At 49.7% G+C, this 27,456-nt stretch overlaps 1 protein-coding gene across 8 annotated transcripts in view; it reads right to left on the reverse strand.

Annotated features, from left to right (window-relative positions):
* Positions 1-13,496: 13,496 nt before the first annotated feature.
* The window catches only part of TIA1 (TIA1 cytotoxic granule associated RNA binding protein), a 50,684-nt gene continuing 36,724 nt past the window's right edge, over positions 13,497-27,456 (reverse strand). For 5 of the 8 annotated variants that reach the window (XM_038747173.1, XM_038747169.1, XM_038747170.1 and 2 more), the window contains 6 exons: positions 25,640-25,748; positions 24,159-24,254; positions 23,184-23,268; positions 17,560-17,683; positions 16,583-16,728; positions 13,497-15,253 (listed from right to left, as the gene is read on the reverse strand). In XM_038747173.1, coding sequence (XP_038603101.1) covers positions 15,130-15,253; positions 16,583-16,728; positions 17,560-17,683; positions 23,184-23,268; positions 24,159-24,254; positions 25,640-25,748 — 684 coding nt within the window. In that variant the 3' untranslated portion in view covers positions 13,497-15,129. The remainder of the gene's footprint in view (positions 15,254-16,582; positions 16,729-17,559; positions 17,684-23,183; positions 23,269-24,158; positions 24,255-25,639; positions 25,749-27,456) is intronic. The other 3 variants (XM_038747171.1, XM_038747166.1, XM_038747168.1) reach the window with 1 other exon arrangement.

Here is a 27,456-nt window from a genome sequence, read left to right on the forward strand (position 1 = left end):
GATTAAGACTGTGAGCCCCACGTGGGACAACTTGATCACCTTGTAACCCCCCCCCCCCCACCTCCGGCGCTTAGAACAGTGCTTTGCACATAGTAAGCGCTTAACAAATGCCATTGTTATTATTATTAAAAGGAAAGGGGGCTTAGTCAGGGAAGGCCTCCTGGAGGAGACGGGCCTTCAGTAAAGCTGTGACTTGCCCAAAGTCACACAGCTGACAATTGGCAGACCCGGGATTTGAACCCATGACTTCTTAGTCCAAAGCCCGGGTTCTTTCCACTGACCTATGCTGTTCTCAATGGGCGACCACTGGAGTATTTTGAGGAGTGGTGTGACATGTATATGTACCTGTATATATGTATATATGTTTGTACAGATTTATTACTCTATTTATTTATTTGTACATATCTATTCTATTTATTTTATTTTGTTAGTACGTTTGGTTTTGTTCTCTGTCTCCCCCTTTTAGACTGTGAGCCCACTGTTGGGTAGGGACTGTCTCTATATGTTGCCAATTTGTACTTCCCAAGCGCTAAGTACAGTGCTCTGCACATAGTAAGCGCTCAATAAATACGATTGATGATGATGATGATGCCCTGAACATTTTCATCAGAAAATGATGCGGGCAGCAGAGTGAAGCATGGACTGGAGTGGGGAGAGACAGGAGGCAGGGAGGTCAGCCTGGAGGCGGAGACAGTCATCCAGGCCGGAGAGGATGTGTGACTGAACTAACGTGGTAGCCATTTGGATGGAGAGGAAAGGGTGGATCTTAGCGATGTTGTGCATACGGTAAGCGCTCAATAAATACGATTGATTGATTGAAGGTGAGACCGGCAGGATCTAGTGATGGACTGAATACGTGGGTTGAATGAGAAAGAGGAGTCCAAGGATAATGCCAAGGTTTCAGGCTTCTGAGACGGAAGGATGGTGGGGCCATCTACAGTGATGGGAAAGTCAGGGGATGGACAGGGTTTGGCGGGGGGGGGGGGAAGATGAGGAGCCCTGTTTTGGACATGTTAAGTTTGAGGTGACAGGGGGACATCCAAGTATTCGTTCATTCAATTGTATTTATTGAGCGCATACTGTGTGCACAGCACCGGACTCAGCGCTTGGGAAGTCCAAGTTGGCAACATCTAGAGACGGTCCCTACTCAACAACGGGCTCACGGTCTAGAAGGGGGGGATAGAGAACAGAACAAAACATGCGAACGGGTGTCAAGTTGTCAGAACAAATAGAATTAAAGCTAGATGCACATCATTAACCAAATAAATAGTAAATATGTATAGAGTAATAAATCTGTACAAACATATACAGATGCTGTGCGGAGGGGAAGGAGGTAGGGTTGGGGGGGATGGGGAGGAGGAGAGGGAAAAGGGGGCTCAGTGTGGGAAGGCCTCCTGAAGGAGGTGAGCTCTCAGTAGGGCTTTGAAGGGAAAAAGGGAGCTAGTTTGGCGGATGTGAGGAGGGAGGGCATTCCCTCCCTCCTCACATTTTCAGACTGTGACATTTTTAGACATTTTTAGACTGTGAGCCCAATGTTGGGTAGGGACTGTCTCTATATGTTGCCAATTTGTACTTCCCAAGCGCTTAGTACAGTGCTCTGCACATAGTAAGCGCTCAATAAATATGATTGATGATAAATACGATTGATGATTCCGGGCCAGGGGGAGGATGTGGGCCGGGGGTTGATGGTGGGACGGGAGAGAACGAGGCCCGGTGAGGAGATTAGTGACAGAGGAGAGAGAAGTCAAGGATAATGCCAAGGTTTCAAGCTTGTGAGACGGAAGGATGGTGGGGCCATCTACAGTGATGGGAAAGTCAGGGGATGGACTGGGTTTGGTGGGGAAGATGAGGAGCCCTGTTCCGGACGTGTTAAGTTTGAGGTGACAGGAGGACATCCAAGTAGAGATGTCCTGAAGGCAGGAGGAGATGCGAGACTGGAGAGAGGGAGAGAGATCAGGGCTGGAGATGGAGATCGGGGAATCATCCCCATAGAGGTGGGAGTTGAAGCCGTGGGAGCGAATGAGTTCTTCAAGGGAGCGGGTGGAGATGGAGAAGAGAAGGGGACCCAGAACTGAACCTTGAGGGACCCCCACAGTGAGGGGATGGGAGGCGGAGGAGGAGCCCACGAAAGAGACACGACAATGAGCGTCCGGGGACAGAGGAGGAGAACCGCTACAGGGTGGTTTGGCAGAAACTCCTCCCCCTGGGCTTCCAGGCTGTCCATCCATCCATCCATCCATCCCCTGGCCCCCTCCTCCCTCCCGTCCCTTCTGTCCTTCTCCTCCATCCCAGCCCGCACCCTCCGCTCCTCCACCGCTAATCTCCTCACCGTTAGGCCTCGTTCTCGCCCGTCCCGCCATCGACCCCCGGCCCACGTCCTCCCCCGGGCCCGGAATGCCCCCAATCCCTCTGCCCATCCGCCAAGCTCGCTCTCTTCCTCCCTTCAAGGCCCTGCTGAGAGCTCACCTCCTCCAGGCGGCCTTCCCACACTCAGCCCCTTCCTTCCTCTCCCCCTCGTCCCCCTCTCCATCCCCACCGTCTTACCTCCTTCCCTTCCCCACAGCACCTGTTTATATGTATGTACATATTGATTACTCTATTTTACTTGTACCTATCTATTTATTTTATTTTGTTAGTATGTTTGGTTTTCTTCTCTGTCTCCCCCTTTTAGACTGTGAGCCCGCTGTTGGGTAGGGACTGTCTGTATATGTGCCAACTTGTACTTCCCAAGCGCTTAGTACAGTACTCTGCACACAGTAAGCGCTCCATAAATACGATTGATTGATGATTGATTTGTTAAGAGCTTACTATGCTTACTAGAGAAGCAGCGTGGCTCAGTGGAAAGAGCCCAGGCTCTGGAGACGGAGGTCATGGGTTCAAATCCCAGCTCCGCCACTTGTCAGCTGTGTGACTTTGGGCAAGTCACTTCACTTCTCTGGGCCTCAGTTCCCTCATCTGTAAAATGGGGATGAAGACTGAGAGCCCCCCGTGGGACAACCTGATCACCTTGTAACCTGCCCAGCGCTTAGAACAGTGCTTTGCACATAGTAAGTGCTTAATAAATGCCATTATTATTATTATTATGGGTTCAAATCCCAGCTCCGCCATTTACCAGCTGTGCAACTTTGGGCAAGTCACTTCTCTTCTCTGGGCCTCAGTTCCCTCATCTGTAAAATGGGGATGAAGACTGAGCCCCCTGTGGGACAACCTCATTACCTTGTGATCTCCCCAGCACTTAGAACAGTGCTTTGCATATAGTAAGCGCTTAATAAATGCTATTCTTCTTCTTCTTATTATTATTATTATTATGTGCCAAGCACTGTTGAATTGAGAGGGGGCACCTGGAGAAGCAGGCTGGCTCAGTGGCCAGAGCCCGGGTTTGGGAGTCAGAGGTCGTGGGTTCGAATCCTTACTCTGCCACTTCTCTGCTGTGTGACTTTGGGCAAGTCACTTATCTGGGCGTCAGTTCCCTCATCTGGAAAATGGGGGTGAAGACTGTGAGCCCCCCATGGGACAACCTGATCACCTTGTATCCCCCTCAGCACTTAGAACAGTGCTTCGCACATAGTAAGCACTTAAGAAATACTATGAGATGCAGCGTGGCTTAGTGGCAAGAGCCCGGGCTTGGGAGTCAGAGGTGGTGGGTTCTAATTCTGCCTCCGCCACTTCTCTGCCGTGTGACTTTGGGCAAATCACTTCTCTGGGTCTCAGTGACCCCATTCTAGACTGTGAGCCCACTGTTGGGTAGAGACCGTCTCTATATGTTGCCAACTTGTACTTCCCAAGTGCTCAGTACAGTGCTCTGGACACAGTCAGCTCTCAATAAATACGACTGAATGAATGAATGAACCTGGAAAATGGGGATTAGGACTGTGAACGCCACTGGGTGACTTTGGACAAGCCACTTCACTCCCCTGTGCCTCAGTTCCCTCATCTTCTAGACTGTGAGCCCGCTGTTGGGTAGGGACCATCTCTGTATGTTGCCAACTTGTACTTCCCAAGCACTTAGTACAGTGCTCTGCAAACAGTAAGCGCTCAATAAATACGATTGAATGAATGAAATCTGTAAAATGGGGATTAAAGCTATGAGCCCCACATGGGACAACCTGATCACCTTGTATCTCCCCCAGCGCTGAGAACAGTGTTTGGCACACAGTAAGCGCTTAACAAATACCATCATTTGTAAACTGTTTATTGTTCTGTTGTCCTTTCCCAAGCATTCATTCATTCATTCAATCGTATTTACTGAGCGTTTAACTGTGTGCAGAGCACTGTACTAAGCGCTTGGGAAGTACAAGTTGGCAACATATAGAGACAGTCCCTACCCAACAGCAGGCTCACAGTCTAGAAGGGGGAGACAGACAACAAAACAAAACATACAAACCAAATGAAATAGAATAAATATGTACAATTAAAATAGAGTAATAAATATCTACAAACATATACATATATACAGGTGCTGTGGGAAGGGGAAGGAGGTAAGACGGGAGGGATGGGGAGGGGGAGGAAGGGGAGAGGAAGAAGGGGGCTCAGTCTTCATGCCCTGCACATAGTAAGCGCGATTGAATGAATGCAGGGCACTGTACTAAATGCTTGGGAGAGGGAGTCAGAAGGCTATGGGTTCTAATCCCGGCTCCGCCACTTGCCTGCTGTGTGACTTTGGGCAAGTCACCTCACTTCTCTGTGCCTCAGTTCCCTCATCTGTAAAATGGGGATGAAGACTGTGAGCCCCACGTGGGACAACCTGATTATCTTGCATCCCCCGGGTGCTTAGAACAGTGCTTGGCACATAGTAAGCGCTTAACAAATGCCATCCTTATTATTGTACTACCCCAGCGCTTAGAACGGTGCTTGGCACATACTAAGCGCTTAACAAATACCATCATCATCATAATATGAGTTGGTAGACAGGTTCAAATACCATCATTATTATTGTATCTACCCCAGTGCTTAGAACCATGCTTGGCATATACTAAGCGCTTAACAAATACCATCATCATCATAATATGAGTTGGTAGACAGGTTCCCTGTCCACAACAGGCTTACGGTCTATTGTCCTTTCCCTGGGGGACTCTGGTCTGGCAAACTTAAAGAGTGGGGAGGGAAATCTTTTTTTACAAGACACTAAAATGAAAACTGGCGGAATTTATTTCTTTAGGGGAAAAAAATCATGTGCTCAAGTGTTTTCTTTCCTGAAAGGTGACTGTGAGCCCGTTATTGGGTAGGGGCCGTCTCTATATGTTGCCGACTTGTACTTCCCAAGCGCTTAGTCCAGTGCTCTGCACACAGTAAGCGCTCAATAAAGACGATTGAATGACTGAATCAAACACCCTTTTTTTATGAGAGGACTAAGGAGAAATTAGAAAGAAAATGTTTTCCATAACTTGGAGGCTCAAATCTGCTCTGTTGTCCTCTCCCAAGTGCTTAGGAGAGTGCTCTGCACACAGTAAGCACTTAATAAATACCAGGGATTGAAAATTAACTTGTATCTCCATATTTGGCATGATTCGGGGTTTTCAAAATTTGGGGTTGGAGTAGCAGTGTGGCTTAGTGGAAAGAGCTTGCAATTCATTAAATTGTATTTATTGAACGCTTACTGTGTGCAGAGCACTGTACTGTGAGCTTGGAAAGTACAACCTCGAAAGCAGCATGGCTCAGTGGAAAGAGCCCGGGCTTTGGAGTCAGAGGTCATGGGTTCAAATCCCAGCTCTGCCAATTTTCAGCTGTGTGACTTTGGGCAAGTCACTGCACTTCTCTGGGCCTCAGTGACCTCATCTGTAAAATCAATCAATCAATCGTATTTATTGAGCGCTTACTTGTGTGCAGAGCACTGTACTAAGCACTTGGGAAGTACAAGTTGGCAACATACAGAGACAGTCCCTACCCAACAGTGGGCTCACAGTCTAGAAGGGGGAGACAGAGAGCAAAACCAAACATATTAATCAAAATAAAATAAATAGAATAGATATGTACAAGTAAAATAAATCAATAAATACATAGAGTAATAAATAAGTACAAACATATATACACATATACAGGTGCTGTGGGGAAGGGAAGGAGGTAAGACGGGGGGATGGAGGGGGACGAGGGGGAGAGGAAGGAAGGGGCTCAGTCTGGGAAGGCCTCCTGGAGGAGGTGAGCTCTCAGCAGGGCTTTGAACTTCACTTGACTTCTCTGGGCCTCAGTTCCCTCATCTGTCAAATGGGGATGAAGACTGTGAGCCCCCCGTGGGACAACCTGATCACCCTGTAACCTCCCCAGCGCTTAGAACAGTGCTTTGCATAGTAAGAGCTCAATAAATGCCATCATTATTATTATTCTCTGGGCCTCAGTTACCTCATCTGTAAAATGGGGATGATGGGGATGATAGTAAGCTCTTAATAAATGCCATCACTATAAGAGCACAGAGCCAGGGAGGGGAGTCGGAGAAACTGGGTTCTAATGCCCACTGTCACTCACCTGCTGTGTGACCTTGGGTAAGTCACTTGCTTTTCCTTTTCCCCCCTCTGTCAAATGGAGATGGAACACCTGTTCTCCCACAGTGCTCTTTTATCTACCTGAGCCTTTGGCACAGTGCTTGGCGCAAAGTAAGCACTTAGTACAGTGCTTGGCACACAGTGAGCGCTCAATAAGTGCTTAGTTCAGTGCTCTGCACTCAGTAAGCACTCAATAAATACGATTGAATGAATGAATGAATGAAATACAACAATCATTTTCAGCCGTCTCTTACCAACTGCCCATTGGAAAGGTTAAACTGTTGCCATTTGCCCGCTTGTAATAATAATAATAATAATAATAATTATGGCACTTGTTAAGCGCTTACTATGTGCAAAGCACTGTTCTAAGCGCTGGGGAGGTTACAAGGTGATCAGGTTGTCCCACAGGGGGCTCACAGCCTTAATCCCCATTTTACAGATGAGGGAACTGAGGCACAGAGAAAGTAAGTGACTTGCCCCAAGTCACACAGCTGACAATTGACGGAGCTGGGATTTGAATCCCTGACCTCTGACTCCAAAGCCTGGAGTCTTTCCACTGTTTCCTCATCTACAAAATGGGATTGAACAATAATAATAATCAATCAATCAATTGTATTTGTTGAGTGTTTACTGTGTGCAGAGCACTGTACTAAGCGCTTGGGAAGTACAAGCTGGCAACATATAGAGACAGTTCCTACCCAACAGTGGGCTCACAGTCTAGAGGGGGGAGACAGAGAACAAAACCAAACATACTAACGAAATAAAATAAATAGAATAGATATGTACAAGATAGAGTAATAAATATGTACAAACACATATACATATATACAGGTGCTGTGGGGAAGGGAAGGAGGTGGGATGGGGGATGGAGAGGGGGGCGAGGGGGAGAGGAAGAAAGGGGCTCAGTCTGGGAAGGCCTCCTGGAGGAGGTGAGCTCTCAGTAGGGCCTTGAAGGGAGGAAAAGAGCATGAATAATGATGGCATTTGTTAAGCGCTTACTATGTGCCAAGGAGTGTTCTAAGCGCTGGGGTAGATACAAGGTCATCACGTTGTCCCACATGAGGCTCATGGTCTTCATCCCCATTTGACAGATGAGGGAACTGAGGCCAAGAGAAGTGACTTGCATAAAGTCACACAGCTGACAAGTGGCGCAGCCGGGATTAGAACCCACGACCTCTGACTCCCAAGCCTGTGGTCTTTCCATTAAGCCACACTGCCTTAAGCTCCCCACAGCACTTGTGTATATTTCTATGTGTAGCCTTCTAGACTGTGAGCCCACTGTTGGGTAGGGACCGTCTCTATATGTTGTCAACTTGGACTTCCCAAGTGCTTAGTACAGTGCTCTGCACACAGTAAGCGCTCAATAAATACGATTGAATGAATATTTGTACATTTTTATTACTCTGTCTTGTTAATGATGTGCATATAGCTATTATTCTATTTGTTCTGACGATTTGGACACCTACTTGTTTGGTTTTGTTGTCTGCCTTCTAGACTGTGAGCCCGTTGTTGGGTAGGGACCGTCTCTGTTGCCGATTTGTACTTCCCAAGCGCTTAGTCCAGTGCTCTGCACACAATAGGCGCTCAATAAATACGAATGAATGAGTGGATGAATGAATGAATGAAAGGTGGTGAGCCCCACGTGGAAGGTGGACTGTATCCACCTTGGTGAGCCTGTATCTACCCCAGTGCTCAGTACAGTAATAATAATAATAATAATAATGATGGCATTTGTTAAGCGCTTACTATGTGCAAAGCACTGTTCTAAGCGCTGGGGGGGGATACAAGGTGATCAGTTTGTCCCACGTGGGGCTCACAGTCTTCATCCCCATTTTACAAATGAGAGAACTGAGGCTGAGAGAAGTGAAGTGACTTGCCCAAGGTCACACAGCAGACATGTGGTGGAGCCGGGATTCGAACCCATGACCTCTGACTCCCAAGCCCAGGCTCTTTCCACTGAGCCACGCTGCTTCTCCAGTACCCAGCACATAGTAAGCACTTAACGAATATCATTAAAAAAAAATGGAGGGGCAAAGGGGTAGGTCTGATATTCTCCCTTTATTGTCCAGGGGGTGAAAAGAGAACCATTTTAAAGGGACAGTATAAGTTTGGAGCCATAGATTGTGGGTTCAAATCCTGCTCTGCCACTTGTCAGCTGTGGGACTTTGGGGAAGTCACTTCACTTCTCTGGGCCTCAGTGACCTCATCTGTAAAATGGGGATGAAGACTGTGAGCCCCATGTTGGGCAACCTGATCAGCTTGTAACCTCCCCAGTGCTTGGAACAGTGCTTTGCACATAGTAAGTGCTTAATAAATGCCATCATGATTATTATTATCAGGGCAGGTTTTCCATGCATTTCTCTGCCACGGTGAAGGCCATCCCATGTCTAATTTCTCCCAAGTCCTTTCATTAAGTCAACTTTTTGGATCATCGTGGCACTTAGTACAGTGCTCTGCACACAGTAAGCGCTCAATAAATACGATTGATTGACATAGGCATTCTTTTGTGAAAGAAAACACTTGAATACACATTTCCCCCCCCTAAAGAAATACATTCCACCAGCTTTTGTTTTAACATCTTATGAAAATACATTTCCCTCCCAACTCCTTAAATCTGGCAGCCCACGGCCCGCAGATTAATGACTGCGGACCATTAAGGCTTCCCAGCCTGTGCTCTTCCCTCTAGGGCCTGGGTTCTGATTCTGCCACTTGTCTGCTGTATGACCTTGGGCAGGTCACTTTACCTCCCTGGGCCTCGGTTTCCTCCTGTTAAATGAGGATTCAAATCCTGTTCTTGCTCCTACTTAGACCATGAGCCCCATGCAGGACAGGGAAGGCGTCCAACCTGCCAATCTTGTATCTACCCAAGCGCTCAGTACAGTGCTCTGAGGGCAGGGATCATGCCTATCTCTACTGTCCTCTCCCAAGCGTTCAGTACAATGTTCTTTTAGACTGTGAGACCACTGTTGGGTAGGGACTGTCTCTAGATGTTGCCAATTTGTACTTCCCAAGCGCTTAGTACAGTGCTCTGCACATAGTAAGCGCTCAATAAATACAACTGATGATTGATGATGTTCTGCACATGGTAGATTGTAAACTCTTGGAGGAGAGAAATAATAATAATAATAAAGATGGCATCTGTTAAGCGCTTGCTATGCGCAAAGCACTGTTCTAAGCGCTGGATCACGTCTACTCTATTCTGAGCACTCAGGATGGTGGTCTGCACACCTAATAATGTCGGTACTTGTTAAGCGCTTACTATGTGCCAAGCACTGTTCTAAGCGCTAGAGGAGATACAAGGTGATCAGGTTGTCCCATGTGGGGCTCGCTCAGTCTTCACCCCCATTTTACAGATGAGGGAACTGAGGCACGGAGAAGAAACTAGCCCCTCCCCACAGCACCTGTATATATGTTTGTCCATATTTATTACTCTATGTATTTAATTTGTCCATATTTATTCTATTTATTTTAATTTAATATGTTTTGTTCTCTGTCTCCCCCTTCTAGACTGTGAGCCCACTGTTGGGTAGGGACCGTCTCTAGATGTTGCCGACTTGTACTTCCCAAACGCCTAGTACAGTGCTCTGCACACAGTAGGCACTCAATAAATACGATCAAATAAATACGATTGAATGCATGAATGAATGAACTTGCTCAAAGTCACACAGCAGACAAGTGACGGAGCCGGGATTAGAATAATAATAATAATGATGGTATTTATGATAATAATAATGATGGCATTTGTTAAGCGCTTATTATGTGCAGAACACTGTTCTAAGCGCTGGGGGAGATACAAGGTGATCAAGTTGTCCCACGGTGGGCTCACAGTCTTAATCCCCATTTTACAGATGAGGTAACTGAGGCTCAGAGAAGTTAAGTGACTTGCCCAAAGTCACCCAGCTGACATGTGGCAGAGTCGGGATTCGAACCCATGACCTCTGACTCCAAAGCCCGGGCTCTTTCCACTGAGCCACGAAGCGCTTACTATGTGCAAAGCACTGTTCTAAGCGCTGGGGAGTTTACAAGGTAATCAGGTTGTCCCACGTGGGGCTCACAGTCTTCATCCCCATTTTACAGATGAGGTCACTGAGGCCCAGAGAAGTGAAGTGACTTGCCCAAAGTCACACAGCCGATAATTGACAGAGCAGGGATTTGAACCCATGACCTCTGACTCCAAAGCCCGCGCTCTTTCCACTGAGCCACGCTGCTTTCGAGGTTGTACTTTCCAAGCTCACAGTCCAGTGCTCTGCACACAGTAAGCGTTCAACAAATACAATTGAATGGATTGTAAGCTCCATGAGGGGAGGCGCTTTATTGCTCTCTCCCACGCGCTCAGTACAGTGCTCTATAAGCAGTAGACTAAGTTCCACGGGGAGAGACTGTGTATCAACTTCCTCTATTAGACTCCCCCAACGGCTACAGGTAATAGGCTGGGCTCTCAAGAAGTGCTCGATAAATACCATTATTTGATTGATTCAATCAATCAATCAATCGTATTTATTGAGCGCTTACTATGTGCAGAGCACTGTACTAAGCGCTTGGGAAGTACAAATTGGCAACATATAGAGACAGTCCCTACCCAACAGTGGGCTCACAGTCTAAAAGGGGGAGACAGAGAACAAAACCAAACATACTAACAAAATAAAGTAAATAGGATAGATATGTACAAGTAAAATAAATAAATAGAGTAATAAATATGTACAAATATATATACATATATACATCAAAATCACCTAGTCTTTTCCCAGGAAATCCCAGCGAACTAACGCTTTCCAAGTGCTCAGTACAGTCCGCTGTGTTTAGTAAGAGTTCAATACATACCGCCGACGGATTGAACTCCTTAAGAAAAGAACTAAAATAGACTAGTAAATCGAGGCACGGATCCACATACATTTTTATTAAGGTCCTCAATGGCTTTCAACACACTCTTTTGATTGTTCTGTAATAAAACCTCTTGAAATTCTAGAACACAAAGGTCAAAATACATGAAAATTCAAGTAAAAGGCAAAAACCCCCGGGGGCCAAGAAATGGGCTGTTGAACGCTGATTCGCTCTCCCGCAACCCCCCACCACACACACACGCAACTACACAACCACACAACCACACCCTCGCACCGCTTCCCTCCTTCCAGGTTTCTCACTTTCGGACAATCTTTTCATTTCCTGACTCGTTAGGGCCGGCTCCACTCCACACTCACGACCGCTGAGGTTTTTAATGCAAAATTACTGTGTGCTCTGCACGCAGTAAGCGCTCGATAAATACGACAATGAAAATGGAACTCGTTTCCAGTTTCCTCCGACAGAGCGGAGGATCCCAAAGAAAAGGAGGGAGAAGATCCGGTGGGTTGGAGAGAGACGACAAAGGAGAGCACAGACCCACACGTCCATCACAGCACCAGCGGACAGGAGGATTAAAGGTTTCGGCGGGGAAGGAATTCCGCAGACACGCTTTTGGCAACCGAAACAGCGAATAAATACCGCCGCGCTCAGACGGGAGTATCGATCCACCGCCACCGACGGATTCGAGGCTATTTTGGGTGGTTGGACTCCTTTTGGCTTCTCACTTCTGGCTCCGCTCCGTACACAAACGCGTTCACCAGGAGGATCACGAGGAATCTAAAATTTCCGACAAACAATCCCCCTCGCCCTGCAAAACCCCCCAAACACCAACTTGAATCACCCGTCGGGTCTCGACACGGTACGCTGGGATGCGGGGACGCGTGCCCGCCGGCGCTGCCGGAGCGTACTCCCCCCCCGGGCGCTCAGTACGCTCCCCTGCACTTGGTGAGCGCTCGAGAAATACCACCCGTGACGACGACCGCCCGCGTTTAATCGGGTCTTTGCCCGATCGGTCCTTCGTTTTTGCCGGGTCCTTTCCAATTACGAGCTGGCGATTTCTCCGACTGTAATGTGGAAACCGAATTTTCCTTACCTGATCCTACCGCCGGAGATTAAGGGAGGAGGATCCCTTTAATGGGTCTTAATGTTGCGAGGAATCTGAAAACTGGTTTGACGGCTGTATTGGTGGAAACGCTTAGGGCAACGGATTGGCTTCTCACTAAATGGGATTTTACTCCCGTTTTCTTCCCCTTAAGCAGTAGCTGGGCATTTCTGTTTGGACCCACCACCCGAACGGACACCTGCCGTTAAAAACGGCGTCCGCTCCGTCCATTGGAGGTGCAGGGGGAGGCGTGAGGGGAGAAGGGAGGGAAAGTTTGTCCCTGTAACTATTGTCAATCCAACTCGCCGACCCGAGGAGCCCATCCGGTTTGCTGCCGTCCCCTCTCTGTCACTCCTTGGGGCAGGAGTGAGGCTCAGAAGGCAAACAGAAAAGCAGCTTGGCTCAGTGGAAAGAGCCCGGGCTTTGGAGTCGGAGGTCATGGGTTCAAATCCCGGCTCTGCCAACTGTCAGCTGTGTGACTCTGGGCAAGTCACTTCACTCCTCTGGGCCTCGGTTCCCTCATCTGGAAAATGGGGATGGAGACTGTGAGCCCCCCGTGGGACAACCTGATCACCTTGTAGCCTCCTAGAACAGTGCCTTGCACATAGTTAGCGCTTAATAAATGCTATCATTAATCAATTAACTTTTTGCCCAAGTCCAAATCATCAGAAGTGCCCTAAACCGCAAAGAGATGAGACCCGAGAATCTAAAGTTACGAAAGAATCTAGTCGGCGGCCTGGAGATTTGCTTTTGAAGAGGGATCGTTCCCTTTTAAAGCTACTTTCCCGGGGAAGGGGTCTTTCGCGCGGACTCCGATCGACGTCGGCCGTCTCTCTCCGAGACGCGCGCCCCCAAACCCAGTTTTGGCCCGGGGGGACCTTCACGGGCCTCGGAGCGGCCCAATTCCTAACGCAGGTTCTTTTACCGGGCCGTGATTCGGGACGGGGGGCAGTTTTAGATACGTCAGCCCGGCCTCAAAGCCTCACTTCTGGAAAACCTCCCACCTTCTGACCCTGCTTTGAGCGTTCGGGGTTTTAAACGGAGTTTCCCCGAATCGGACGCAAGGAACGGAGGGCACCGAGAGAGAACGAGTCGACCTTCATTTCAAAGAGGAGAAGAAAAACGACACCGAACCAAAAAACCCGAGAGTAGTTCACGCGGGACTCTGAAATGCCCCGGAAAGAAGCCGTCCCACAAGGACAGTGACGTGAGCTAAGGGGGGGATTCTGGATGGGAGGGTGGCGAAAACTTTGGATCAGGAAAAAACCGCAGTGACATTCGAAGGCTGCTTAAGGAGGTAGGCTACACTTTTTTTTTTTTGGCCTTTGAACATTTAAAAAAAAACAAAAAATTAAAATTAAAATTAAAAACCCGCTTTGCCTGACTCGGTTCTTCAGGCTGACTTCGGAGCACTCTGCTACTCCACGCCAGACACACAGACGTTTCCCAGATGCGGCTGTACGCGGCAAAAATCAAGTCCACTTACTCGACTGGAGTAAATCGACTTAGACGGGAGTACAGCGGATGATCGCCTCCGCACACACCGCTCGGTGGCCTCGGTTTCTGAAAAATCAGAGCGGATGACTTCTGTATTCAAAGACTACCAAAAGTGTGTATTTGATCATCACGTGCAGACAACTGAAAACCTCGTGTATAAAAACCTCCCGTCGGCTCTGCATCAAACCTTGAAGGAAGGATAGGACATACAAAGTTCGCTCGCTGTGCAAAATATTACTTTGCTAAGATTTTTTTTTACATGATAACGAAATACATGTCGAAGTAGAAGTAGACAGATGAAACAGGCTGGTTCATAGGAATTGATCACATTTCAGTCCTTTTTTCTTTTGTAACAGGTGTTTATACTTCCTGGTACACGGCAAAGTTCATCACAGAAGATAAAAATCCTCTAAAACAAATCCAACAGGGATTTCTCTAGGCACCTTCTCATATAAAACGCCAAATGAATGCAACTGTTAAATCCATCTGAGATAGTTTTGCGACTTCGGTGTCGAGTGCGTTTCTGTTTTTTCCCCATTGAACAATAATTTAAGTAAGGCAAGACAAATTTTTTAAAAATGGAGAGATACAAAACGATGTAAACTAATAATTTAGAGTAGAAAAAAAAACCCCGATGGAACAAGAGTGAAGATGGACAGCTTAGACAATGCCTTTTTAAAAATAACAAACAAAAAAAAAAAACCACAGAATCACGCACAATCTGGAGGCTCCGAATGACCCCCGGGCTGGGCAGTTTTGGCTTTTTGTACAACTTTTATATTACATGCCTTAAATCCTATTAGGAATGCGAACTAGAAGTGCGCGCTACTTCAGTGGAAAAAAAAAAAAAAAGAGTTCGACATTGTGCAATTTTCTGCCTCCCAATTTTTTTTTTAAAAAGGGGGCACAACCATCCCTGCATTTGTTGGGTTTTGAACAAGGATCTGAGAAACATTACATATCAAAAGAGGAACAGAAGGCAAAAATTGGCAGGCACCCAGATTCTCGTCTTGTGGAAAAAAACCCCCCTTGGGTGCGCAAAATTTCATGATTAAAAAAATGAACTTTCTTTTAAATAAATACATCGTATCTGACATTTGCACTGACTTGATTTGATAAATCTTTTTTCTTTTTTTGAAGTAAACAAAAGGCTTTCCAACGCTCCTCCCGCAGCCTCGAGCTACTGGTGTTCAAAGATTGCAGAGTCCTTTTCTCTCACTGGGTTTCATAACCGGCCATGCGATAGCCAGTTTGGTTGGTTAACATGCTCCCGTTCTGCCCTTGAGGTGGTTGGACTCCGTAATTTGTACCCATCCACGGCGCTGAAGACGGCGTCTGACTGGTCACGGGGAGGGAGAGGAGAGAGGAAGGCAGAGGGAAAAAGGAAAGGAGAGGGGAGAGAGGAAGAGGGACAGAGAGAAATAAGGGGGAGAGACAAAGGGGGAGAGGGAGAGAGAGACAGAGAAGGGGAGGGAGAATGCGAGACAAGGGCAAGGGAGGAAGACAACAGAGATAAAGAGTGAGACAGACAGGGAAAGGAAGAGAGGGAGAGAGAGAAGGGGGAGGGAGGAAGAGAGTGAGATAAAGAGAGGGTGAGAGATAGGAAAAAGGAGATAGGGAGAGGGAAGAGAGGGAGAGAGACAGGGAGAGAGAAGGGAAGGGAGGAAGATGGGGAGGAGGGAGAGAGAGGGAGAGGGAGCGAGGGAGGAAGAGAGTGAGAAAGAGGGAGAGAGAGACAGGGAAAGGGGGAAGGAGGGAGAGGGAGAAAGAGAGAAGGGGAGGGAGAATGAGAAAGAAGGAGAGAGAAAGACAGTGAGATAAAGAGCGGGACAGAGAGATAGGGAGAGAGAGAAGGAGGGAGGAAGAGAGGGAGATAAAGACAGGGTGAGATGAAAAAAGAGAGAGGGACAGAGACAAAGTGAGAGAAGGGGAGGGAGAAGACAGCAAGAGGGGAGAGGGATGGAGGGAGAGGGAAAGAGAAGGGAGGGAGGAAAAGTGTGAGAAGGAGGGAGAGAGAGATGGGGGAGAGGGAGAGAGAAGGAGAGGGAGAATGAGCGAAAGGAAGAGAGAAGGGGAAGGGAGGAAAAGAGTAAGATAAAGAGCGGGACAGAGACAGGGAAAGGGAGAGGGAAAAAGAGAAGGGGGAAGGGGGAAGACAGTGAGAAAGAGAGGGTGAGAGATAGGAAAAAAGCGAGGGAGAGAGAGTAGGGGAGGAAGAGAGGGAGAGATAGGGACGGGGAGGGAGGAAGAGAATGAGAGTGGGAGGGAGAGAGAAGGAGAGGGAGGAAGAGAGTGAGAGAGAAGGGGGAGGGAGAAAGAGAGGGTGACAGAGAGAGAATCAATTTTAAAAGCTGTGTCCCAGAAAAAAACCCCAGCTCTCAGAGAAGATGGGGAGTGGAGAGAGGGGCAGGGTTTGGGCGGGCTCTCCGGCCAGGTGAGAACCGGAGACCCTCCCCCGCCCGCCACCTCCGCCCCATCTGCGGAAAAGGTCGACCCGGCCAGCCGGTGGGCTCTCCGGGTGAGGGTCCTCGGGAGAGATGAGGGGCGGGCCGGGGACACCGGGGCCCTTCCCGGTCCAGGAGGAATCCGAGGCGTTCGGCCCGCTCCCCGGCCTCGGCCCCCTCCCCGACCCCCTCGCCCCGCCCCGCCCGAACCCCGAAGCGCTTACTTGAATCCCTGCTGGTTCCAAGCCTGTCCGTACATCCCGTAGGCGGGGACTTGCCAGCCGTTGGGCACGTACTGGCCGATCTGCTGAGCGTTGCCGTACCACTGGCCCCACTGCCCGTAGGCCTGGGGGTAGCCCATCTGACTCTGCTTCGAAACGAGACGGCCACGGCCGGAGTTAGCGCGGCCCGGCCCTCCGCCCCGACCGCTGCGTCTCGGGGTCGCCGCCAGCGCCTGGGCCGCGTCGCGTCCGGGGCGGGGGGTCGGGGGAGGAACGGAAACAGCGAGGGGCTCCCCTAGTCGGTGACCTCCGCGGGGGGCTCTCAGCGGGTTCCCCCCGGTCCTCGGCTCGTGTGTGCTTGTGTGGTTTTTTTTTTTTAAGTCATCTTTAAGCCTTCCGAGGGCTCCGCCGACACTAATCCGCTCGACCCTCGGCCTCACCTCCCGCGTGGGGGCCGGAGGGGGGCTGGGGCGAAAAGGAGTCCGCGTGGGAGCCGGCTGGTCCTCCGCTTCCAACCCCCGCCCCCGAGGGGAGGCTCTCCTCCGGGGGCTCGGGACGTGAGGGGGAAGCCGCGGGCCCCTCGCCGGGACCCCCCGTCCTGCGGGGCGGACCGCTTGGCTTTCCGGGGTTTTTAGTGGACCGGAGCATGCTGGTGAGTTTGGGCGGGGGGGGGGACGGGACGTGGAGAAGGAAAAAAAAAACCAAACCAAACCAGAAAAAAATAAAAAATCTATCGAGTATTAAAAAAAAAACACGAAGATTGAATACCCTGTTACGTTTGGCGGAGCATTTTTAAATCCACTGGGGGAAGGCAAATGAGGAGGTCACAATCACCATGTCACCACTGCAATCCATGAAACACCACTCTGGAACTATAATACATTTAGGAACAGCCCTTACACACTCGCAGGGGGAAGCGGAGGCGCCTGTCGGCGAGGATCTGAGGGGCGGCCAGCGCGGGCCGGGGGGCCGACACTCACCTGGGGGACCGGACTGGACATGTCCGGGGTCTCTTTACCCCAGTAGCACTTGACGACGTGGCCCTCGACGGTGGTTCCGTTGACCGAGACGATGGCGTGGGCGGCGCTCTCGTGGGAACTGAACCTGTCCCGACAGACGGGGCGGGCGTCAAAGGCCCCGACCGGCCCCCCAACCGGCGGTGGGGTTTATTGGGCCCTGCTGAGAGCTCACCTCCTCCAGGAGGCCTTCCCAGACTGAGCCCCTTCCTTCCTCTCCCCCTCGTCCCCCTCTCCATCCCCCCATCTTACCTCCTTCCCTTCCCCACAGCACCTGTATATATGTATATATGGTTGTACATATTTATCACTCTATTTATTTATTTATTTTACTTGTACATTTCTATCCTATTTATTTTATTTTGTTGGTATGTTTGGTTCTGTTCTCTGTCTCCCCCTTTTAGACTGTGAGCCCACTGTTGGGTAGGGACTGTCTCTATGTGTTGCCAATTTGTACTTCCCAAGCGCTTAGTACAGTGCCCTGCACATAGTAAGCGCTCAATAAATACGACTGATTGATTGATTGATTGGGCGCTCACTGCGGGGCGGGCCGCACTGGACTAAGCGCTCCAGTGAGCCCGCCCTTTAGACTGCGAGCTCGCTGAGGGCAGAGACAGTCTCTTCACGGCTATATTGCAATAATAATAATGACTGTGGTATTACAGAAGCAGCGTGGCTCAGTGGAAAGAGCCCGGGCTTTGGAGGCAGAGGTCACGGGTTCAGACCCCGGCTCCGCCAACTGTCAGCTGTGTGACTTTGGGCAAGTCAATTCACTTCTCTGAGCAAACTGTTGGGTAGGGACCGTCTCTATGTGTTGCCAACTTGTCCTTCCCAAGCGTTTAGTACAGTGCTCTGCACACAGTAAGCACTCAATAAATACGATTCATATTGATTCTCTGGACCTCAGTGACCTCCTCTGTAAAATGGGGATTAAAGCTGCGAGCCCCCCCCCGTGAGACAACCTGATTACCTTGTAATCTCCCCAGCGCTTAGAACAGTGCTTGGCACATAGTAAGTGCTCAACAAATACCACCATTATTATTACTATTTAAGTGCTTACTATATGCCAAGCACTGGGGTAGATACGGGGTAATCAGGTTGTCCCACATGAGGCTCACACTTTTGGTCACGGGTTTGAACCCCAGCTCCACCACCTGTCAGCTGTGAGACCTTGGGCAAGCCACTTAACCTCTCTGCGCCTCAGTTCCCTCATCTATAAAATGGGGATTAAGACTCTATTTATTTATTTATTTATTTATTATTTATTTATTTATTTATTTTACTTGTACATTTCTATCCTATTTATTTTATTTTGTTGGTATGTTTGGTTCTGTTCTCTGTCTCCCCCTTTTAGACTGTGAGCCCACTGTTGGGTAGGGACTGTCTCTATGTGATGCCAATTTGTACTTCCCAAGCGCTTAGTACAGTGCTCTGCACATAGTAAGCGCTCAATAAATACGATTGATTGATTGATTGATTGATTAAGACTGTGAGCCCCCCGTGGGACAACCTGATCACCTTGTATCCCCCAGTGCTTAGAATAGTGCTTCGCACATAATAAGCGCTTAACAAATACCATCATTATTATTAATCCCCATTCTACAGATGAGGGAACTGAGGCCCAGAGAACTGACTTGCCTAAGGTCACACAGCAGACAAGTGGCGGAGCCGGGATTAGAACCCACGTCCTCTGACTCCCAAGCCTGGGCTCTTTCCGCTAAGCCACGTAAGTACAGTGCTCCGCACACAGTTTACACGCTTAATAAATACGACCCAATGAATAACACCAACTGTGCTACTTGTTCAGCGCTTACTATGCGCCAGGCACTGTACTAAGCACTGGAGACCGTGAGCCCCACGTGCGACAGGGCCCGCGTCCAACCTGATTTGTCTGTATCTACCCCCAGCGCTTAGCACAGTGCCTGGCACCTAGCGAGCGCTTCACAACTACCATCATTATTACTACCAATAAAATGGGGTTGGCCACAGTCCCCGTCCCACGTGGGGCTCACCGTCTCAATGCCCGTTTTCCAGATGAGGGAACTGAGGCCCAGAGAAGGGAAGGGACTTGGCCGAGGTCACGCGGCGGACAAGTGGGGGAGCCGCGATGAGAACCCGCTACGCTGTGCCGCGCCCCGTGGGCAGGGAGGCCTGCGAGCAAACTGTTTTCTGCTCGGACAAGGAGGGGAGGGCCCTGGGTGACAACACTCCTCTGGCTAGCAGGGTGGCTCAGTGGAAAGAGCCCGGGCTTTGGAGTCACAGGTCTTGAGTTCAAATCCCAGCTCCGCCAACTGTCGGCTGTGTGACTTTGGGCAAGTCACTTCACTTCTCTGGGCCTCAGTTCCCTCATCTGTAATATGGGCCTCCTCCAGGAGGCCTTCCCAGCCTGAGCCCCTTCCTTCCTCTCCCCCCTCCATCCCCCATCTTACCTCCTTCCCTTCCCCACAGCACCTGTATATATGCATATATGTTTGTACATATTTTTTACTCTATTTATTTTATTTGTACATATCTATTCTACTTATTTTATTTTGTTAGTATGTTTGGTTTTGTTCTCCGTCTCCCCCTTTTAGACTGTGAGCCCACTGTTGGGTAGGGACTGTCTCTGTATGTTGCCAATTTGTACTTCCCAAGCGCTTAGTACAGTGCTCTGCACATAGTAAGCGCTCAATAAGTACGATTGATGATGATGATGATGACTGTGAGCCCCACGTGGGCCAACCTGATCACCTTGTATCCTCCCCAGCGCTTAGAACAGTGCTTGGCACATAGTAAGCGCTAAACAAGTGCCATTGTTTTTTACAGTAGCCAGTAAGGCCAGGGGCCCCGGAGCGGTGGAGGGACCCCCAGCCTACCTCCCATCCTGCCAGCCGAGCTGCGGTGGCTACTACAGTCCCCGATCCCTGAGGCTTGTGGGGGCGAGGCGGGGAGGCCAAGAGCAGCCCCTCCCATGCCGGTCCAACCCCCAGGAGGGCTGACAGGGTGGCTGGAGCCGGCCTGCTGGGCAGACGCCCCCCGGGCCCACTGTGGTTGAGCATTCTCGGGGTGCCCCCTGTGCCAACGACCTCTCCCCCGTCACAAGAAAGCAGCGTGGCTCAGTGGAAAGAGCCCGGGCTTTGGAGTCGGAGGTCATGGGTTCTAATCCCGCTTCCGCCACTTGTCAGCTGTGTGACTTTGGGCAAGTCACTTCACTTCTCTGGGCCTCAGTGACCTCATCTGGAAAATGGGGATGAAGACTTTTAGACTGTGAGCCCACTATGGGTAGGGACTGTCTCTATATGTTGCCAACTTGCACTTCCCAAGCGCTTAGTACAGTGCTCTGCACACAGTAAGCGCTCAATAAATACGACTGATGATGATGATGAAGACTGTGAGCCCTCCCGTGGGACAACCTGATCACCTTGTAACCTCCCCGGCGCTTAGAACAGTGCTTTGCACATAGTAAGTGCTTAATAAATGTCATCATCATCATCATCAGGAAAGCAGGGTGGACCGATGGTAAAGGGACTACTGGGGACGGGGAAAATTCCTCAGAAAACCTTTTAAGTTTTGTTGTCTGTCTCCCACTTCTAGACTGTGAGCCTGTTGTTGGGTAGGGACCGCCTCTCTATGTTGCCAGTTTTTACTTCCCAAGCGCTCAGTACAGTGCTCTGCACACAGTAAGCGTTCAATAAATACGATCGAATGAACTGAACAAATGAAAAATCCTGACGAATTTCTGAGGGGCAAGTCGCCACATAACAGAAGCAGCGTGGCTCAGTGGAAAGAGCACGAGCTTTGGAGTTAGAGGTCATGGGTTCAAATCCTGCCTCCTGCCTCCGCCACTTGTCAGCTGTGTGACTTTGGGCAAGAACCTTCACTTCTCTGGGCCTCAGTCACCTCAACTGCAAAATGGGGATGAAGACCGCGAGCCCCCCGGGGGACAACCTGATCACCTTGTAACCTCCCCAGTGCTTAGAACAGTGCTTTGCGCATAGTAAGCGCTTAATAAATGCCATCATCATCATTATTATTATAACTGCTTGGAGAAAACAAATCTTCCAAAGTCTAGACTGTGAGCCCGCTATTGGGTAGGGACCGTCTCTATGTGGTACCGACGTGTACTTCCCAAGCGTTTAGTACAGTGCTCTGCACACAGTAAGCACTCGATAAATATGACTGAATGAATGAATAATGAATGAATGAAAGCCGGTGGAAATAGATCGGCAGCAAAGGAGTAAAGCAGATATGCCAAGTGGAAAAACCATGACAAAATGATTAGGTTTACATTATACCATTGATTATAACAAAAAAGATGGTGGGGGGGAACGACCCTTTCATTCATTCATTCAATCGTATTTATTGAGTGCTTACTGTGTGCAGAGCACTGTATTAAGCGCTTGGGAAGTACAAGTTGGCAACATATAGACAGTCCCTACCCCACAGTGGGCTCACAGTCTACAAGACTGCTTTCCGTCTGGGAAAGGTGACAAGTGAGGAAGACGGACACCCTCCTCCCTGGCAACGGGCAGGGGGGAAGGACCGGATAAAGGTGCAGTGTGGCATAGTGGGTATATCCTGGGCCTGGGAGCCAGAAGGACCTGGGTTCTAATCCCAGCCCTGCCACTTGTCTGCTGAGTGACCTTGGGCAAGTCACTTCGCTTCTCTGGGCCTCAGTTCCCTCATCTGGAAAAGGGGGATTGAGACAGTGAGCCCCACGTGGGATGGGGGACTGGGCCCAGCCTGGTTGGCTTGTGTCCACCCCAGTGCTTAGTACAGTGCCTGGCTCCTAGTGAGCGCCTAACAAATGCCATCATCATCATTATCATCATCATCATCAATCGTATTTATTGAGCGCTTACTATGTGCAGAGCACTGTACTAAGCGCTTGGGAAGTACAAATTGGCAACATATAGAGACAGTCCCTACCCAACAGTGGGCTCACAGTCTAAAAGGGGGAGACAGAGAACAAAACCAAACATACTAACAAAATAAAATAAATAGAATAGATATGTACAAGTAAAATAAATAGAGTAATAAATATGTACAAACATATATACATATATACAGGTGCTGTGGGGAAGGGAAGGAGGTAAGAAGGGGGGGATGGAGGGGGGAAATTATTCATTCAGTTGTATTTATTGAGCGCTTACTGTGTGCAGAGCGCTGTACACAGGGCGCTTAGAGGTACTGTACTAAGCATTTATCATTAGAGGTGCACAGTGGGGAGGATTGGCACAGATTCAAAGCCCCTTCTTCCAGGGTGGGGGGGACTGAGCCACAATGTGGAGGTTGTTGCTTAAGGAGACCCCAGGAAAATCACCCCAACTCGAGCCCCCTCACGCCTGCTCCCATCCAGCCAGCCGCCCCCCGTCCGGGTGGGCACTCGCCCGGACGAGTCCACGCCACTCGGACGTTCTGGCGCCTGGCCCGGAGCAACCACGGGGGTGGAGACGGGATAAGGACGGGCTGACGGGCCGCGCCGGCCACCCCCACGAAGCCGGTGGCCACGGAGGGCTCCCTCAGGTCAGGAGGGGCTCGTCCGCGGGCAGAAGAAACGGCCACGGTGGAAAAAATAAAATGTAAACAACCCAAAACACGACCCGTACCGTATGAATGAGTATCCTTTATCCGGAAAGACTCGGATTTCCAGGATCTGACCAAACGGGGTGAAAGTCTGCCGCATCAGTTGTTCTGAAACGAAAGTAGAAATCCCGTTTCAGGACCTCCGCACTTCAGTTCCCCCTCCCAGGCCTTGAGGGGTGGGAAAACACCGGGGCGTCGTGGCTAGAGCCCGGGCCTGGGAATCAGAAGGTCCTGGGTTCTAATCCCGGCTCCGCCCCACGTCTGCTGGGTGTCCTTGGGCAATAATAATAATGATGGTATTTGTTAAGCGCTTACTGTGTGCGAAGCACTGTTCTAAGTGCTGGGGGTGGGGGATACAAGGTGATCAGGTTGTCCCACGTGGGGCTCCCAGTCTTCATCCCCATTTTACAGATCAGGTCAGAAGCACAGAGAAGTGAAGTGACTTGCCCAAGGTCACACAGCTGACAAGTGGTGGATCCGGGATTCGAACCCATGACCTCTGACTCGCAAGCCCAGGCTCTTTCCACTGAGCCACGCTGGGAAAGCCACTTCACTTCTCTGGGCCTCAGTTCCCTCCTCTGAAAATGGGGATGAAGACTGGGAGCTCCATGGGGGACAGGGACTGTGTCCAATCTAACTTGTATCTATTCCAGTGCTTAGAACAGCGCTTGGCACACAGTAAGCGCTTAACCGGTACCGCCGTGTGACCTTGGGCAAGCCACTTAACTTCTCTGTGCCTCAGTTACCACATCTGTAAAACGGGGATTAAAACTGTGAGCCCCAAGTGGGACGATCTGATCACCTTGTATGTCCCTCAGCGCTTACAACAGTGCTTTGCACATAGAAAGCGCTTAACAAACACCACCATTATTATTATTATTCTTAGTGTTGTTATTATTAACACTACAGTGGGGAGAGGAAAGGGGGGCAGGGGCGAAACCCCTCCTCCTCCCCCCCGCTCCAAGGCTCCCCGAGGAGTCAGCAGATGACGCGCTTACCTGTTAACCCCGAAGTGACCCCACCACAGTACACAGTGCAGTTGCTCGGACTGGACTGATTGACGACGTCGTCGTATGAGAGCTGTTTGGTGTTTGCTGGGGGAAGGGAAGAAAGGGGGACGTTTTGTGGGGGGAGGGCAGCGCCGGGGCACGGCACTTTCCGCTCCGGGACAAATGATCGTAAGCCGTCTTCTCGCGGTGCTACCGATTTCTCCATCTTCCCCGACGGCAGGGAGCCGTGCGAAGGATTTCACCCCACGCGCCCTGAACAAAACTTCAGAGCCAGGCCATCTCATCTTCATGACACCACCCCTCTGACCCTCGGCATCTAGCCGGGCACATGCCCTACGGAGAGCTCACCTCCTTCAAGAGGCCTTCCCAGACTGAGCCCCCTTTTTTCTCTCCTCCTTCCCCTCCCCACAGCACCTGTAGATATGTTTGCACAGATTTATTACTCTGTTTATTTTACTTGCACATATTTACTACTCTATTTTGTTAATGATGTGCGTTTAGCTTTAATTCTATTCATTCTGATGACTTGACACCTGTCCACATGCTCTGTTTTGTTGTCTGCCTCCCCCTTCTAGACTGTGAGCCTGTTGCTGGGTAAGGACCGTCTCTATATGTCGCCAACTTTACTTCCCAAGCGCTTAGTACAGTGCTCTGTACACAGTAAGCGCTCGGGAACTGAGGCCCAGAGAAGTGAAGTGACTTGCTCAAGGTCAAACGGCAGACAAAATCCCGGGCTTGGGAGTCAGAGGTAGCGGGTTCTAATCCCCGCTACGCAACTTAGCTGGGTGACTTTGGGCGAGTCACTTCACTTCCTCTGGGCCTCGGTGACCGCATCTGGAGGGTGGGGATGAAGACCGGGAGCCCCCCGGGGGACCACCTGCTCACCTTGACTCTATCCCAGTGCTTAGAACAGTGCTTGGCACATAGTATGCGCTTAACAAATACCATTATTATTATTATTTCACTTCTCTCGGCCTCAGTTCCCTCATCTGTAAAATGGGGATTGAGACTGTGAGCCCCACGTGGGACTGGGACTGGGTCCAACCTGACTAGCTTGGATCCCCCGCCTCTCCATCCCCCCCATCTTACCTCCTTCCCTTCCCCACAGCACCTGTATATATGTATATATGTTTGTACATATTTATTACTCTATTTATGTATTTTAATTGTACATATCTATTCTATTTATTTTATTTTGTTAGTATGTTTGGTTTTGTCTCCCCCTTTTAGACTGTGAACCCACTGTTGGGTAGGGACTGTCTCTATATGTTGCCAATTTGTACTTCCCAGGCGCTTAGTACAGTGCTCTGCACACAGTAAGCGCTCAATAAATACGAAAATAAATAAATAAATAAATAAATACAACTGAATGAATGCCCGGCTCTTCAGGCCAACAGCCTGGCCTCGCTTTGGCATTCCTTTCCGAAACCGGGCCTCCCGTCCCCTCTCCCCGCCGGCGATGTACCTACATTCGTACGTATTCTTGGGAGCCGGGGGTTTTCGCGTCGCCCAGTTAGTTCTGATCTGTCGTCCGCCGAGCCACTGGCCGCCCATCTGCTGAATGGCGTTTTCGGCATCCTGTCCTCCACGAGACACACGGAACAGACCGGAAAAGAAAATCCACTTTTAATCACGGAGCATCTCCTGGCAATCGTCGAGGAGAAGCAGAGTGGCTCAGCGGACAGGGTTTGGGCCTGGCAGTCTGAGGGACCTGGGTTCTAATTCCAGCCCTGCCACCTGTCTGCTGTGTGACCTTGAGCAAGTCCCCTCACGTCCTCTGCGCCTCAGTTACCTCATCTGCAAAATGGGGATTGAGTCTCGGAGCCCCACGTGGGACAGGGGCTATGTCTGACCTGATTCTCTATCATCTACTTAGTACGGTGCCTGACACACACGAAAGTGCTTAACAAATACCATCGTCTCCCTTCCAAAACTTCCTTCCGCTGCCTCGTGCCCAATTCCCTCCTCTCCAAGCTCCCAAATCCCCTCTCCATCCCAGCAGAACCGGTGGGGAGGGAGACTTTCTCTTTCCAAACTGACGGAGCCTCAACCTTCTGAAAACTGACAAATCATCTAAAGGGGAGAAGGGAACTCATTTGGGAAAATGAGGTTTTTTTTGTTTTTATCAGGAGGAAAGGAACTACTGTTTCTCCACTAATAATAATAATAACAATTCTGGCATTTGTTAAGGGCTTACTATGTGCAAAGCACTGTTCTAAGTGCTGGGGAAGATACAAGGTGACTGGGTTGTCCCATGTGGGGCTCACAATCTTAATCATAATCACAATAATCATCATGGTAATAATGGTATTTCTTAAGCGCTTACTATGTGTCAAGCACTGTTCTAAGCACTGGGGAGGATACAAGGTGATTGGGTTGTCCCATGTGGGGCTCACAATCTTAATCATAATCACAATAATCATCATGGTAATAATGGTATTTCTTAAGCGCTTACTATGTGTCAAGCACTGTTCTAAGCGCTTGGTTAGACACAAGCAGCATGGCTTAGTGGAAAGAGCCCGGGCTTGGGAGTACGAGGTCATGGGTTCTAATCCCGGCTCCGCCACTCGCCAACTGTGTGACTTCGGCAAGTCGCTTCCCTTCTCTGGGCCTCGGTTTCCTCATCTGCAAAATGGGGAATAAGACTGTGAGCCCCACGTGGGATCACCTGATTACCTTGTATCTCCCCCAGTGTTTAGAACAGTGCTTGGCACCTAAGTGCTTAACAAATACCAACATTATCATACAAGCTAGTCGGGTTGGACGCAGTCCCTGTCCCACATGGGGCTCACAGTCTTCACCCCCAATTTAACAGACGAGGGAACTGAAGCCAGAGAAGTAAAGTGATTTGCCCAGGGACGCTGGGCTAGCGAGGGACAGAGGATGATAGCCAGATGGCAGGCGGGAGATGACATCGGGACGGAACCCGTTGAGAAGCAGAGGAAAGAACCCTGGCCTGGGTTCTCAGGCCAGCTCCGCCGCCTCGCCTGTCTGCTGTGTGACCTCCTGCAAGACGCTTCACTTCTCTGGGCCTCAGTTGCCTCATAGTCCTGTGTCCTGTGTGTGTGTCAGTCCCAGACTGAGCCCTTTCCTTCCTCTCCTCCTCATCCCCCCCATCTTACCTCCTTCCCTTCCCCACAGCACCTGTATATATGCATATGTTTGTACATATTTATTACTCTATTTATTTATTTTACTTGTACATATCTATTCTATTCATTTTATTTTGTTAGTATGTTTGGTTTTGTTCTCTGTCTTCCCCTTTTAGACTGTGAGCCCACTGTTG

Source organism: Tachyglossus aculeatus, chromosome 5, assembly GCF_015852505.1.
Source record: "Tachyglossus aculeatus isolate mTacAcu1 chromosome 5, mTacAcu1.pri, whole genome shotgun sequence".
Classification (NCBI taxonomy): domain Eukaryota; kingdom Metazoa; phylum Chordata; class Mammalia; order Monotremata; family Tachyglossidae; genus Tachyglossus; species Tachyglossus aculeatus.